This window comes from Sinocyclocheilus anshuiensis, unplaced genomic scaffold (genome assembly GCF_001515605.1).
Source record: "Sinocyclocheilus anshuiensis isolate Anshui unplaced genomic scaffold, SAMN03320099.WGS_v1.1 scaffold663, whole genome shotgun sequence".
Taxonomy (NCBI): domain Eukaryota; kingdom Metazoa; phylum Chordata; class Actinopteri; order Cypriniformes; family Cyprinidae; genus Sinocyclocheilus; species Sinocyclocheilus anshuiensis.
The window spans coordinates 67,169-84,140 of NW_015551028.1; the positions used below are offsets into that span (position 1 = coordinate 67,169).

The 16,972-nt window shown below is 39.9% G+C and overlaps 1 protein-coding gene across 1 annotated transcript in view; it reads left to right on the forward strand.

Moving 5' to 3' along the window:
* The window catches only part of rwdd2b (RWD domain containing 2B), a 78,854-nt gene that overhangs the window by 56,237 nt on the left and 5,645 nt on the right, over positions 1-16,972 (forward strand). Inside the window, exon 4 of the mRNA XM_016450617.1 lies at positions 1,578-1,943. Coding sequence (XP_016306103.1) covers positions 1,578-1,943 — 366 coding nt within the window. The remainder of the gene's footprint in view (positions 1-1,577; positions 1,944-16,972) is intronic.

Sequence of the window (16,972 nt, forward strand, 5' to 3'; positions counted from 1 at the left end):
CCTCACATGCAAGGAAATTGCTACAAAGAATATTGCACCTGAAAGAACCATTTACCGGATCATCAAGAACTTCAAGGAGAGAAGTTTGACTGTAGTCAAGAAGTCTTCAGGATGTCCAAGTGTGTCCAGCAAATGCCAGGACGTCTCCTCCTGAGGAGTCAGCTATGGAATCGTGTCACCACCAGTGCAGAGCTTGCTCAGGAATGGCAGCAGGTTGGTGTGAGAGCATCTTCACACACAGTGAGGCCAAGACTTGGACAACAGCCTGGTGTAAAGAAGGGCAGCAAAGAAGACATTTCTCTCCAAGAAAAACATCAAGGACAGACTGAAATTCTGCAGGAAGTACAAGGGTTGGACAGCAGAAGACTGGTGCAAAGATATTTTCTCTGATGAAGCTCCCTTCTGACTGTTTGGGACATCTGGAAAATCGATTGTTCAGAGAAGAAAAGAAGAACGCTACAATGAGTCCTGTGTTGTGCCAACAGTGAAGCATCCTGAGACCATCCATGTGTGGGGTTGCTTTTCAACCAAGAGAGTGGGCTCTCTCATAATTCTGCCCAAAAACACTGCCATGAATAAAGAATGGTATCAAACGTCCTGCAAGAGCGACTTCTTCCAACGATCCATGAGCAATTTGGTGATGATCCGTGCATTTTCCAGCATGATGGAGCACCATGTCACAAAGCAAGGGTGATAAAGAAGTGGCTCGAAGATCATTACATTGACATTTTGGATCCATGGCCAGGCAACTCCCTGGATCGCAAACCCATAGAGAACGTCTGGTCATTCCTCAAAAGGCGAGTGGACAAGCAGAAGCCCACAAATTGTAATCAACTCCGAGAACTAATAAGGCAAGAATAGATCGCCATCAGTCAGGATTTGACCCAGAAGCTAATATCCAGCATGCCAAAGCAAATTGCAGAGGTTATGAAGAACAAGGTTCAACACTGTAAATATTGACGCATATTTTTTTGCCAATAAAAGCCTTTAAAACGTATATGCTTATCATTGTTTTTCAGTATACCATAGAAACGTGGAATAATAATCTACAAATTCATGAAGCAGCAAACTTTGCAAAACACAAAATTTATGTTACTGCCAAAACTTTTGTCCTGTATATTTACTGAGAAAAATTGTGACGTGTTCAATACTTATTTTAAAACCTTGCTACATGTTCTGAGTTGGGCTAACCGAGGCTTGTCATAGCACTTGCATATTATTGCTCTGTTGTTGGTTTTGATTTTTTTCTATTGTCCTCTTTTGTAAGTTGCTTTGGATAAAAGTGTCTGCTAAATGACTAAATGTAAATGTATTTTTAGCTAAGCAGAATCTTGAATATTTCTATTCTGGTGTCACCATTACCATGCGCATTGGGTAAAAAGGCCAATTCCTAGTCTATCCAAGTTCACCCCTGACATGTTCTATGACAATTTAATACCAGTCCTAAAAGGTACAAAAGGGATCAAATAAAGTGATATAAATGATCTGAATTTCCATTAGGATCCAAGTGACTACAGATGTTTAAGTTCAGTTTCTTCAACATTTTTATTGGGATAATATTTGTATGTCCTTTTCAGATGTTCAGTGCTCACTAGATCACAGCAGATGATGCTTCACTCCAACCTCAACACCTCCCTTTCTGAAAACTGCAGTGGTGATGTGTGTATTCTTTCTGCTGTGCAGTGGATCAATGACAATGCACAAGCATATATCACAAAAAGTGTACCTGTCAGCGATCCCAAGAAGGAAGAAGTTTTGATGCAGTCAAAAGAGATTTTCACTAGACTTTGGATCTATAGCCATCACATCTACAATAAGATCAAGAGGAAGAACATTCTGGAATGGGCAAAGGAGCTGAACCTTTCTGGGTTCAGTATGCCAGGAAAGCCTGGTATTGTGTGTGTGGAGGGTCTGCAGTCTGCTTGCAATGAGTTCTGGGCCAGGTATGTAAAAAAAAATTAAACTATATCGTGTCCACACTTATTCTATTGTGAAATGCCTTCAAAAACCTTTCCTCATTAGGTCACAGTGCCACAGTTAAACATATGTATCACTGTGTAAACGCACAGTACCACACCACATCCATTTGGGCACATACCCCTCAAAGTTTTAAGTCAAATGGTTTATGAAAACTTCTAAAAGACAAAAATATTAATGTAACAGATCTAGCATTTAAAGGTGCACTAAGCAGTATCACTGTTGGGGAAAGTTACTTTTTATGGAAAGTAATGTGTTAGGTAACTTTTGAGTTAATTTTGAAAGCTTACTTTAAATTCCTAACTTGTATGTTTTTTATTTTAAAAGTCACAACAAAAGTGAAGTTAATTCGCTTCAGGCTTAAGGAAATGTAAATTCACATCTGTACAGTAGAGGGCGCAGCTCAAACAAATTGCATGAAGAATATGACACAGGAGAAGAAAGTTCAACACTTTTATTTTTTTTTACATATAAGTACAAGACAAAAAGTACAAAGCAGATATAAGGCAATGTTGTACAGTTTAAAGCATGTAAGACAGAATAACAACAACAAAAAATAAAATTAACATAAACAAAAATATGAAAAAAACAATAATAAAACGAAATTATATATATATATACACCAGGACAAAAAGTGTGCACATATATTATTAGGGCAGTTACATAAATTTGAAAAGCTTTAAAATTTTTATTGTTTTTATGTGTTTCTTATTTTGTGATCTCATATAAGAAAGGGTTTCAAAATATATTTTAAAATCAGTGTTACAAAATGATGTTAGATGATGTATGATGTTTTTTTTTACTTATGAATATAAAACTGCTAAGATAATTAACAGATTAATTATGTAATTTTGTTCATCAGAAAAAAGTAAAATATTATGAGGTTCTAAATTAAGGGCTATGTTTTTTTTTTTTTTTTTTTTTTTTTTTTTTATTTCTGTATTGAAAGAGAAGGAATAAATAAAGAGAGAGAGTTTTTTTTTTTTTTTTTTTTTTTTTTTTTTTTTTTTTTTGTTATGTCGATATTAATGTCAACCCAAAATGAAATACACTGTTCAAAAAAATTAAAGGAACACTTTAATCAGAGTATAGCATCAAGTCAATCAAACTCATGGGATATTGATCTGGTCAGTTGAGAAGCAGAGGGGGTTGATAATCCGTTTCAGCTGCTTTGGTGTTAATGAAATTAACCACACGTTCACTAGATGGTCAACAATGAGATGACCCCCAAAACAGGAATGGTTTTACAGGTGGAGGCCACTGACATTTTTTTCCCTACTCATCTTTTCTGACTGTTTTTCACTAGTTTTGCATTTGGCTAGGGTCAGTGTCACTACTGGTAGCATGAGGCGATACCTGGACCCTACAGAGGTTGCACAGGCAGTCCAACTCCTCCAGAATGGCACATCAATGCATGCCATTGCCCGAAGGTTTGCTGTGTCTCCCAGCACAGTCTCAAGAGCATGGAGGAGATTCCAGGAGAAAGGCAGTTACTCTAGGAGAGCTGGACAGGGCCATAGAAGGTCCTTAATCCATCAGCAGGACCGGTATCTGCTCCTTTGTGCAAGGAGGAACAGGATGAGCACCGCCAGAGCCCTACAAAATGACCTCCTGCAGGCAACTGGTGTGAATGTCTCTGACCAAACAATCAGAAACAGTCTTCATGAGGGTCGCCTGAGGGCCCGACGTCCTCTTGTGGACCTTGTGCTCACTTCCCGGCACCATGGAGCTCGATTGACATTTGCATTGAACACCAGAATTGGCAGGTCCACCACTGGCGAACTGTGCTTTTCACAGATGAGAGCAGGTTCACCTTGGGCACATGCGACAGACGTGAAAGGGTCTGGAGAAGCCGTGGGGAACATTATGCTGCCTGTAACATCATTCAGCATGACCGGTTTGGTGGTGGGTCAGTAATGGTCTGGGGAGGCATATCCATGGAGGGACGCACAGAACTCTACAGGCTAAACAAAGGCAGCCTGACTGCCATTAGGTATCAGGATGAAATCCTTGAACCCATTGTCAGACCCTACGCTGGTGCAATGGGTACTGGGTTCTTCCTGGTGCACGAAAATGCCCAGCCTTATGTGGCGAGAGTATGCAGGCAGTTCCTGGTGGATGAAGGAATTGAAACCATTGAATGGCCCCTACGCTCACATGGCCTAAATCCAATAGAACACCTCTGGGACATTATGTTACAGTCCATCCAACGCCACCAGGTTGCACCTCAGACTGTCCAGGAGCTCAGTGATGCCCTGGTCCAGATCTGGGAGGAAAATAGTAGTTATTGCATACAAGCACGTGGGGGCCATACAAACTACTGAGTACCATTTTGAGTTGCTGCAATGAAATTTCAGCAAAATGGACTAGCCTGCTGCATCATTTTTTTCACTTTGATTTCGGGGTGTCTTCGAATTCAGCCCTCTGTAGGTTGATCATTTTCATTTCTTTCAAACCGATGTGGCATCCGTTCATTCCTAACACATTACCCAGTCCATATCAGTAGAGCTGTCCAGCATTATATTTTTCCCCATGGAGATCTGATGTGTTTTCAAAGTGTTCCTTTGATTTTTTTTTTGAGCAGTGTGGAAAAAGGGCAATAGAAAAATAAATGTTCAATATCTTGAACTGATATGTTACAAAATGTACATTTATCACAAGCACTATGAATATATCTGCTAACGGCTGCATTTACAGGATAACATCTTTGAATAATTTTGTAAAGTACTTCTTTTATTTTATTAGAAATAACATCTTTATATGGTAATGTTTAAATGCTATGCCAAGATATACAATGAGATTTAAGCCATTTTGATTTACATGGAGGATTGAAGCCAACATTAAAGGAGTGTCTTATAAAACTATTAAAACGTTTGTCAAAAAAGGAGAGACCATTTACAAAAAGTTGGGGATTTTTTTAGGGTTGAATTATTAATATTTACATCTAAGAATTTGGTTAAAATTATTATGCAACTGGAAATAGTCTTAATTCTTTCTCATTTGCAAAAAAAATAAATAAATACAATAAAATTAGGGTAGGTGTATAATTGCCCATTCTTGTCATTAAGCTGGTTTACAATTATTATGCTATGCCGAACCCAAGTCTCCATGTACAATGAATATTTATTATCAGTGACATTACCATTGTTCCATATAAATCACCTACTTGGAGAAAAATTGTGTTTGTACAAAAGTGACCAGTAAAGTAATGCTTGTTTGTAATAATTGGCAAGGGCTGTTCCGATGCTCGGCTACCGATCGCTATCGGCCAATAATCGCTTTGGGATGTTTGATCGGCTGTCTCTATAAAGGCCGATCTCATAAACCAATCTCAAGCTGATGACGCGCCTGCCTAGCTTGTAATATGAATAATACAAAATGTATAATTAATTCTAAAGTGAAGGTCATGGTAACCCACTAGTAATGACTCAAGTATTGCCAAATTATTCAGAATGAATTACTAATTATTTGGATCAGTATTCTAAAGTGAATAACATAATTCTCTAGTAATTACTGAAATTAGTGTAAGCTTTTGAGGGTTTTGTAAAGTATTGGATAGTAATTATTCAGGTGTTACTACATCCTTAAATATGATTTACAAATTTTTTGGATCAGTATTCTAAAGTGAAGATCATGATAACTCCCTAGTAATTACTGAAGTCATTGTAAACTTTTGAGGTTTTTGTAAGATTCTGGTTAGTAATTAATTTTGCTAACACTTAAATCATTACTGGTAGGTTACTGTGATATTCCCTTTAGGGTGTGTTCACACTTGTAGTTTGGTTCGATTGGTTCATTTGGTCTGGGCCAAAAAGGAAAATGATACATTTGGTCCTGGTCCGCTTAGTGTTCACATTGGCATTTTTGACAGCGAACCTAAAGACACTGAACCTAAAGGCATAGTGATACGTTCACAACCTGATTGGTCGGAATGACGTATATATCGTGACAGAACTCACCGAACACCCCAAACAAAAGGTGCTTTAGACTTAGCGGGTGTATGATATCAAAGCACCCATTAACCGATCGGTCTGCTCAGCGCCGCTTTAAGTCGAACACACCTAATGCCATCTGCTGGAAGCGCGCTCATTCTTGCGTGTACATATAATTTTATTTTCACCACCTGCAAACTCACAAGGAGCTCATAAAAGGCACTTTACCTCATCGTTGCTCCAGGTTTGCCCTCTGCTTATTTTGTTTTGGTTACACCACGTCGTCAAATCATGTCGCATAGCGTCGCATCTTGTCATTACTTCCTGGTTTTGGTTCGTTTAGAAGTGTTTGGTCCATGTTGCATTCATATATCATTCGAACCGCACCAAAGTTCATTTGGAAGCGGACCGAGACCCATCTTTTCAGCGGTCTCAGTCCGCTTGTTTGGTGCGCACCAGGGTTCGGATGGCAGCGTTCACACATGCTCAAATGAACCGCACTAACAGAGCAATCGCACCAGGGTTCATTTCTTCAGAAGGATGTAGTAACACATGAGTCATTACTTTCTAAAACCTTACATATATCTCAAAAGCTTACAATGACATCAGTCAATATTAGGAATTTATCATGCTTTTCACTTATCCAAGTAATTAGTAGTTCCTTTAGAAGGATTTGGTAATACTTGAGTCATTACTAGTGGATTATCATGATCTTCATTTTAGAATGAATTATACATTATGCATAATTCACATTAATTATGAATCTGTATACAGTAGTTCTTAGTAGTTATCCAGAAAACATGAAAAAATAGTAGTTATTGATTAGCTAATAGTGAACTACCAGTTTCAACTGAGCACTATTACGTACTAAATTGTTAATCAATCAGTTTCTTGATAGTTAATGGTGGTTACTAGAATGGTAATAGTGCATTAGTCATTTGTTCCTGTATAGTTATTCATTAACGATGGAACTTATAAAGTAATTTGTAGAGTCCGACCAATATATCGTTTTGCCGATATGAGCCTGTCGCAGATATATCTGTATCTGCGAATATTTTTTTTTACAGAACATATAACGCAGATTAAAGGGTTACTCCACCCCAAAATGAAAATGTTGTCATTAATCACTTGCCCCCATGTCGTTCCAAACCCGTAAAAGCTTCGTTTGTCTTCGGAACACAATTTAAGATATTTTGGATGAAAACAGGGAGGCTTGTGACTGTCCAATTGACTGCCAAGTAAATAACACTGTCAAGGCCCAGAAAAGTATGAAAGACATCGTCAAAATAGTCCATCTGCCATCAGTGGTTCAATCTGAATTTTATGAAGCGACGAGAATACTTTTTGTACGCAAAGAAAACAAAATTAATGACTTTATTCAACAATTTGTCTCCTCCGCGTCACTTTAGCGCCATTTTGTAGAGTATCCACTGAACGTAAACTGCGTATACTGTTCTGCTTGTCTGTAGAACAACAGATGGCGACCAATTCTCGATCTCAGACATCTGAATCAGGCCCTCATGCGACGGCCGTTCAGAAAGTTGACTTTGAAGCTGATTCTCGCACAAATATGCCCCAAGGACTGGTTTCTGTCTGTAGATCTGAAAGACGCTTACTTTCACATCCAAATAGCTCCCCTGTCACAGACCGTTCTTGAGATTCGCTTTCGAGGGAGTGGCCTATCAGTACACAGTCCTACCATTTGGACTGTCCCTGGCCCCCTGCACTTTTACGAAGTGCATAGACCCCTCTGAGACAGATGGGAATCCGCAAATTGAACTACCTCGATGATTGGCTAGTACTAGCCAACTTAGAACGGCAACTCTTCACTCACAGGTCATTGTTGCTCAAACACCTAGAGCATCTTGGGCTAAAAAAATCAACCCAGCCAAGAGTTTTCTGATTCCCAGACAGTGAGTGTCCTTTCTGGGAACAGTTATTCACTCTGTACAAATGCGAGCTTGGATTATGCCGGAATGCTTCCTGACTATCCAGCGAGCGGCGGCGTCTTTGAGGCTGGGAACTGTGCGTTCCCTCAGGGCATTTCAGAGGATGCTCGGCCTCATGGCAGCCACCTCCTCAGTTATTCCCCTGGGTCTGCTTCACATGCGGCCCCTTCGATACTGGCTGAAACTGTGGAGCCTTCATGCCTGGCCACTCGACGGGAGTCTAGCCAACTCCCAGCGAATAGAGGCTAGAGCTCCGTCTACAAGGCACCTCTATGCCCTCAAGTGGTCAGTCTTCAGTGACTGGTGTTCAGCACGAAACCAGGATCCAATGTCATGTGACATGTCCCACGAGCTAACCTTTTTGCAGGAGCTGCTGGATAAGGGGAACACCCCTTCCACGCTCAAAGTCTATGTGGCAGCCATCACGGCGAATCATTCTCTCGAGGCTGGCCGGACAATTGGCAGGAACGACTTGGTCGTTAAGTTCCTTAGAGGTGCTCGGCGGTTAAATCCTCCTCACCCTAGGACTGTGCCAGTATGGTGTTCCCTCAAGTGTTCCCTCTTTGAGCCGCTTCAAACAGCCGGCTTAAGGGTCATGACGCTCAAAACCGCTCTGCTCTTGGCCCTAGCTTCGGTCAAGCGAGTAGGTGACTTGCAAGCCCTGTTAACAAAGTTAACAAATCAAAGTTAACAAATCAGGCTTCAGTAACAGAGTAAACAGGAGTTTCCCCAAACAAGTAGTCAAAAGACGACGCAATGCTCGTTCCCTTATCTCAGGGAACCGAGGTTACGTGAGTATCTGGAACGTTTTTTTCTCTACTTTCAAAAAGCTATAAAAGTAAAAGTTCTGGATTGCACAGACCGGTTTCACCTCAGATTGAGAGGACACCCTGCCACAGTGTTAGCAGCATAGTTTCAGGACTGTCTGATATGGAATTACAAAATAAGAGCCCCCCCAAATTTCATATATGCGTTGTTGTGTCTCTACTTTCAAAAAGCTATATAAATAAAACTACTAGATTGCACAGACAAGTTTCACTTCAGATTGAGAGGACACCTTGCCACAGTGTCACCTACACAATGACAAGATGTTCCGATGTTGAATTTCACATATACAAATGATTAATGACATCATCATTTGCACTGACACTGTAGCAAAGTGTCCTCTCAATCTGAGGTGAAACTGGTCTGTGCAATCTAGAACTTCTATTTTATAGCTTTTTGAATGTAGAGAGACAGTTGCGTATTTATGAGTTTTGTGGGGGCTCTTATTTTGTAATTCCACATCAGACAGGCCTGAAAAAACGCAACTGACACTGTGGCAAGGTGTACACACATTCTGAGGTGAAACTGGTCTGTGCAATCTAGAACTTTTATTTTTATAGCTTTTTTAATGTAAAGACGCAGCAGTGTATCTATGAGTTTTGTGGGGGCGCTTATTTTGGAATTCCACATCAGACAGTTCGGAAACGACACTGCTGACACTGTGGCAAGGTGTACTCTCAATATGAGGTGAAACTGGTCTGTAATCTATAACTTTTATTTTTATGGCTTTTTGAATGTAGAGACACAGCAGCATATTTATAAGATTTGGGAGGCTCTTATTTTGTAATTCCACATCAGCCAGTCCTGAAACGACGCTGCTAACACTGTGGCAAGGTGTACTCTCAATCAGAGGTGAAACTGGACTGTGCAATCTAGAACTTTTATTTTTATAGCTTTTTGAATGTAGACAGCAGCATATTTATAAGATTTGTGAGGCTCTTATTTTGTAATTCCACATCAGACAGTCCTGAAACAACGCTGCTAACACTGTGGCAAGGTGTACTCTCAATCAGAGGTGAAACTGGTCTGTGCAATCTAGAACTTTTATTTTTATAGCTTTTGGAATGTAGACAGCAGCGTATTTATAAGATTTGTGAGGCTCTTATTTTGTAATTGCACATAAGACAGTCCTGAAACGACACAGCTGACACCGTGGCAAGGTGTACTCTCAATCTGAGGTAAACCTGGTCTGTGCAATCTAGAACGTTTATTTTTATAGCTTTTTGAATGTAGAGACAAAACAGCGTATATATGAGATTTGGGGGGCTCATATTTTGTAATACAGTATATGAGTATTGGAGGGCGAAATAACGTGGCGGCTAGATTAACCGTGCTTTTCGACTTGGTGGCTGGCCTGACCGCAGTAGCTGACTGCGGCCACTCAGTCAATGCTGGTGTTTATACCGGTGCTACAAAATACAATAGAACCCATTATAATCAGTGATGTTGTCTACACTAGATGTGGCGCGATGCAAATCCCGACAGTAAACTGATGCCGCGTATTTATGACGTACTGACACAAAGTACAAATGATTTGCAACGGTCGCTTTGTCACGTCCTGTTGTGACGCAGACTCGGTGTCAGCATAGTTTGTCAGTACAGTAAGTAACGTAGCAGATTGAAAAGTTAGTACTGTATCTTTCTGCAGTCAAATAGACAGCAGTGTGGTGGTGGCTTAAGTCTGCTGAATGGTGATTTAACGCTACGTTGTCACCTAGTTGGAGAGACTCAATGCTAAGTAAATAAACATCAATGCCCTCGTTTTTTACTCTCACAATGAGCTTATCATATTAGTTTGCTACATTTCTGTTGGTTTGGCAGTAGCTTGCTTGCCTTACACAGTTACCTTGTTTATTTTCTTAATTCAAGTTATATATATAATATATATATATATATTAGGGGTGGAACGATATATGTATTCGTACCGAACCGTCACAGTACGGACATCTCGGTTCGGTGCATGAGGCCTTACAACGAATACAGGCAATTCACCCCCAATCCAGAAGGGGGCGCCGGGTACTTCATGGAGAGGTTTGAGAACCTCTGATGTAGGCTATTTACTGTATTCTATATACAGTACCAGTCAAAAGTTTGGACACACGAATGGGAAGTGTGTCCAAACTTTTGACTATATTGTACTATAATATAGACTACACATAAATAATATCGGCCGATATATCGATATCGGTCTTTTTACCCCATAATATCAGTATCGGCATCGGCCCCCAAAAAACCCATATCGGTCGGGCTCTAGTAATATGAAAACTTTCTGTGAGACATAGGGTAATTTCACAAACGGCATGAGTGAATCACCGAGCACGCTCTTTCACGCTCAAATAATGTGCAATTGGCTTCAAATCACATCGCATCTGCACTATAAGTGAGCTTCATGCTTCACAGTTGACAGAAATTGTCACCTACTCAATCGAGGCAGTGTCGCATCGTCACTAAAGTTTCTAAATTGCATTTCTTTTTAATTCTTGCCAGTGTTTAAACTATTCCGCACTCGCGCGCTCTCGTGGAGACTGTGCGCTCATGCACATTCGCAGTGCACGCACATAACGCCTGGTTCACACATACTTTGTTTGCAGGGCGTATGCGGTGCATATTTTTTCCGCACTCAAATTAACGGATTTATGGTGTGTTTCCACTACAGCATCAAATCTGCGCTCAGTGCCGCTGGCAACGCCACTGCTTTGGGGCTTCAAATTTAGGGCAGAGCACGCCTCTAAAAACAATGTTTACACCCTGTTTGCATTTCATCATCTTCTTTTCACATCGATTGGTTGTCGCCTGGCATTTTTCGCTCGATATTTGCATAAAGTCGAGGAATGCACAAACTTTTTGATGCTCTCGGCCGCTCTCAACGCTTTCAATCCCATAATGCACCGCACGAGCGTTTAAGCTCAACTACCATAGGAATGAATTGAAAACGCTCGCTCTGCTGCGCTGCACCGTAAAGCGTTCACACTGCACACGGTTGTGGTCCGGCAGTGCATTCCAGGAGCGGTGCGGCTGCAGCAGTGCAGCGATTGTTTCCGCAGCATGCACTGAATTAAAGTGACAGTGCATTGTTTTTAGTAAATGAACATGAACATGGATTGACAGAGAAAATGTAGTAAAAACACCATAAATGCATAATTAAAGTCTACTGTCTTTCACAATCAACACATATGGCTTTTTGGCTAGGTTTGAAGGAAAAGAGCACTTTTAGATAAACAAGGCAATAATAGGTGGCACTCATTGAGGTAGGAAAACAAAGTTCTTTATGAACCGCAGGATTGCTTGTAATAAAGATTTAATGCTAAAGAAAAGGCAGTAGAGCTGACTGTTTCTGTCAATGCCGGTATGTTTTATTTTAGAATGTTTGAGATAACGTAATAAAAGTAGTTTAAATGTTTTGCCAGTTACTTGAGCAACTTAATATATAAATCTAGAATTAAATGCAAAAGTAAAAAGCATTGAATAATGTGCTGCTTATATTTATTGCATTTAAACACGTCTATGAAAGATTGTATTACTGTAAAAGAATGACAATGCTGAAAAGGCATTTTCAGTAACAGTGTTTGGATTTGAAATCAAAATAATGGATAAATGTTGTGTTTGTGGTAAACAGCCACGGATCAGTAGTGGACTCCTGTGTGAAAGCATGCACAGTCTGTGCTGATTCTGTACCACACAGGGACTGCATATGCACTGCAAACGGAGTATGTGTGAACCTGGCATAGGCCGCTTCACATACAGCTCATGAAATCAGGCTTGTGCTGTGTGTAAGCTATTGTGCAACAACTGCACAATTGAAAAATAAAAATGCACTGCATGATCAAACATTTATGTGGGATAAATATATATTTTTGATCTTTGTCTACAAAAATGTCCCCCTCCACCCCTCAAATTAAAAAATCCTCTCTCACAAGAGTCAACTAAAAGAGGAATTCCCCCCATTTTCAAAAATGAAATTCAGGCCCTGAATAAATGTCTAAAAATTTTGATTGGAGTATCTCTCACAAGAGTCACCTAAGAGGAGAATTCCCCCCATTTTCAAAAATGAAATTCAGGCCCTGAATGTCTAAAAATTCTGATTGGAGTATCACTATAAATAATTCTACATGATGAAAAGAAGGCTTTAAAAAGATCGGTATCGGTAATTGTATTGGCAGATGCTTTCTGTGATCGACGATCATTGATCTGCCTCAAAAGTCCTGATCGGAGCACCCCTATTATCAAATGGCCAGAGTTTTGAGATCATAGAGGACGTGAAGGACTATAATGCAATAAGAGCTTGCTCAAATACTGAGGTGCTAAACCACTCAGGGCTTAATAGGAAATTAGCAAGATTTTAAAATGTATACGATGTTTAATAGGGAGCCAGTGCAGTGTTGACAGAACCAGGCTAATATGGTCATACTTCTTGGTTCTAGTAAGAAATCTAGCTGCTGCATTTTGAACCAGCTGGAGTTTGTTTATTAATCGCGCAGAGCAACCACCCAATAGAGCATTACAATAATCTAACCTTGAGGTCATGAACGCATTTATTAACGTTTCTGCATTTGCCATTGAGAGCATAGGTCGTAATTTAGATATATTTTTGAGATGGAAAAATGCGGTTTTCCAAATGCTAGAAACGTGGCTTTCGAAGGAAAGGTTGCTATCAAATAGCACACCTAGGTTCCTAACTGATGACGAAGAATTGACAGAGCAGCCATCAAGTATTAGAACGTGTTCTAGGTTATTACATGAGGATGTTTTTGGTCCTATAATTAACACCTCTGTGGGTTTTTTTTTTTTTTTCAGAATTTAACAGTAAGAAATTACTAGTCATCCAATTTTTTGTATCAACACTGCATTCCGTTTTTTTTTTTGTTTTGTTTGTTTGTTTTTTTGTAAATTGGTATGTTTCATCGGGCCGCAAAGAAATATAGAGCTGAGTATCATCATCATAACAGTGAAAGCTAGCACCATGTTTCCTAATAATATCTCTCAAGGGTAACATGTAAAGTGTGAAAAGTAATGGTCCTAGTACTGAGCCTCGAGGTACTCCATACTGCACTTGTGATTGGTATAATACCTCTTTATTCACTGCCATGAATTGATGGCGGTCAGATAAGTACGATTTGAACCATGCCAATGCAGTTGCTCTAATGTCAACATAATTTTCTAGTCTATTCAAAGGAATGTTGTGGTCAATAGTGTCAAACTCGCTAGTGTCAAAATCACTAAGATCCAGTAGCACTAATAGAGAGATACAACCACGATCAGATGATAAGAGCAGGTAATTTTGAACTCTAATGAGAGCAGTCTCAGTACTATGATACGGTCTAAATCCTGACTGGAAATCCTCACAGATACCATTTTTCTTTAAGAAGGAACATAGTTGTGATGATACTACAATTTCTAGTATCTTTGACAGAAAAGAGAGATTCGAGATCGGTCTGTAATTAATTAATTTGTTGTGGTCAGGTTGTGGTTTTTTTAATGAGAGGCTTAATAACAGCCAGTTTGAAGGTTTTTGGGACATATCCTAATGACAATGATGAATTAATAATATTCAGAAGAGGATCTATGACTTCTGGAAGCTCCTCTTTTAGTAGCTTAGATGGTATAGTGTCTAACATACATGTTGTTGGTTTAGATGATTTAACAAGTTTATACAATTCTTCCTTTCCTACAAAAGAAAATGAGTGGAATTGTTTCTCAGAGGGATTATAGTGCACTATATGTTGCGATACTGTGGCTGGCGGCTGCATGGTTACAATTTTATCTCTAATAGTATCGATCTTGGAAGTAAAGTAGTTCATAAAATCATTACTACTGTGTTGTTGGGAAATGTCTGCACCTGCTGATGTTATATTTTTTGTTAATTTAGCCACTGTATTGAATAAATAGGGTAAACGTACCTTTTAAGCTCAGGTACCCATTAAGCACACTTCCATTTTTGAGCTCAGATTATAAAAAGAAAAAATAATTTATTATCCTAACTGATTAAAAACTTTCACCAAAAGAGGAGCCCCTTAAATGTGCATTTTTTTTAGATGTTTAAGCCTTTATTTTGGGTAAGTTTCACTACTTACCGTAAAATTAAGAGATCCATGTTTAGACTTTTGCATATTATAACCTGGAACTTGAATGTGACCAATTGATATGTTTGTTACTATATACCTCCTATAATTTCATATTATATGAATATTATGCATATTATAACCTGGAACTTGGATGTGGGATATAATTCCAGGTAGATTCAAAAGATAGTAGTGCTGTCAAAAGACCCGGTACTTCGGTACCAAGTCGGTACTAAAAAAATGAAAACGTTACGGTACCAGGTTTTTTTAAGTACCGGTGGTACCGAGTACCTGGTTGTGACGAGAGGGGCGGGGCCGAGAGCCGTGGGAACGGAGCGAGGCCGGTGGAGTAAATGCTAATGCGCGACACCTGCACCACTCACCGGTCTCGAGTCCCACGGAAGAGCTCCGGAAGGATACATGGAGGAGTGACGACAGTGTTGGACGAGAGAGGACCAGACCTGGACTTTATTTTGTGTTTTAGTTCTGTTTGTGCGCGACAGTCGTCCGCGAGGGGCTGACAAATTGGATCTACAAACTGTGTTACACCGGTCAACCCGGTTCTTGATGTGCTTTCTAAAAGGTGCGCAGATGCACTCTCTTCATAAAAGAACTGAGACGTGGCGACATCAAAAGGAGGAAACACACCAAACTAACAAAACACTTTAAAGACACCCAGATTTTAATTTTTTATTTTTTTTACATTTTAATTTTTATATTTAGATCAGTGTTTCCCATACATTGATTTATTTGTGGCGGCCCACCACAATATCAAAACTGACCGCCACAAATAGGTTTTCCAAAAGGCTTTGACTTCGTTGAATAAACATGAGCACTGCACGTGTCAAAGTCGAAACTCGATGCGGGTGTTTTTATATCACTGTATTTCTGAAGGAAACTGACTGTCTTCAGAAAATTATGAATGTCATTTTCATTTCATCTTGCCTGTAATGCCTGAGCTGCGTTTGTGAGCTGAGCGCTGCTTTGTGTATAGCCGTTACTGGGGAAATCGCTATCTCTCCCGCTTTACAAGTGCCTCCTGCTGGCAGAGAATGAATTTGCATATACAGGTGCATCTCAATAAATTAGAATGTCGTGGAATGCAATGTAGAGGGTTGGACTTGTACTGTCTTTACGCGTTGCGTTGCATCGCGCCACGTAAACATACAACCATGTCTGCATTTGTGATCGGAGAAATTACTAACATCAAGCGCTACTCTACAGTGCTCAAAACTCGCGTTTGAATCATCAGTGGCAAATCCTTTAAATATGAAAACGTACTTACAGTCTGTGAGTCAGAACAGCCGGCATTGTAGTCTACTCTCCCAGGATCAGGAAACAGTCCTCCATTAAATGCGCTGCACACATCTGAATATTTGGGTTGAACTGTTCTGGAACAGTGTTGTAAATACAACTTAACCACTGATTTCTAGTCCTCTTTTGGAAGGCCAAACAAAGTATTTTTGCTTTCACAACGAAACATACAGCGTCACACGGTGGGCTTGAGTGAGCGGAGGTCGGCGGGCTAGAGTGAGGAACGGCCGACGGGCTAGAGTGAGGAATGGCCGGCGGGCTAGAGTGAGCAGACGAAGCGGATATCGTCCTCTTTTGGAAGGCCAAACAAAGTAGTTTCGCTTTCACAAAGAAACACACAGCGTCTCCACGACATGCTGGTGGTGGCAACCACAATACTACAGCGAGAATAAAAGTTACGCCTTCTTTCTTTACGTGAACATTTGGGCTGCAAATTTAAATCGCATCATATGACCCCTTTAAGCTCTTCCACATTGAACGTCTATGTAAATACTTCATAAACAGACATACTTATGGTTGTCACTAAGTTAAGTTAATCGATTTTCTATAGATTCTGTCAACTCAAATCTGCAGACTGGCTCTGACCTTTGGCAACTAGCATCAACTTCTCCAGACTCTAAATCGGTGGAAAATCAAGGGGAAAAATTGTGTAGTGTATTCCAGCCTTAAAGGGGTCATATGATGCTTTTTTTAAAGATCATTATTTTGTGTATTTGGTGTAACAGAATATGTTGACATGCTTTAATGTTCAAAAAACACAAATGCGCAAAAAAACACATGCGCAAAAAAACATGCACAAAACTCCATCGCATTTGAACAGTCAATAGCAAATACTTAAACTGATAACAAAACAGTCTTACTTACAGTCGCTGATTCAGAAGCGCCAGATTGTCATAGCAAAGTCGGAATTGACCCG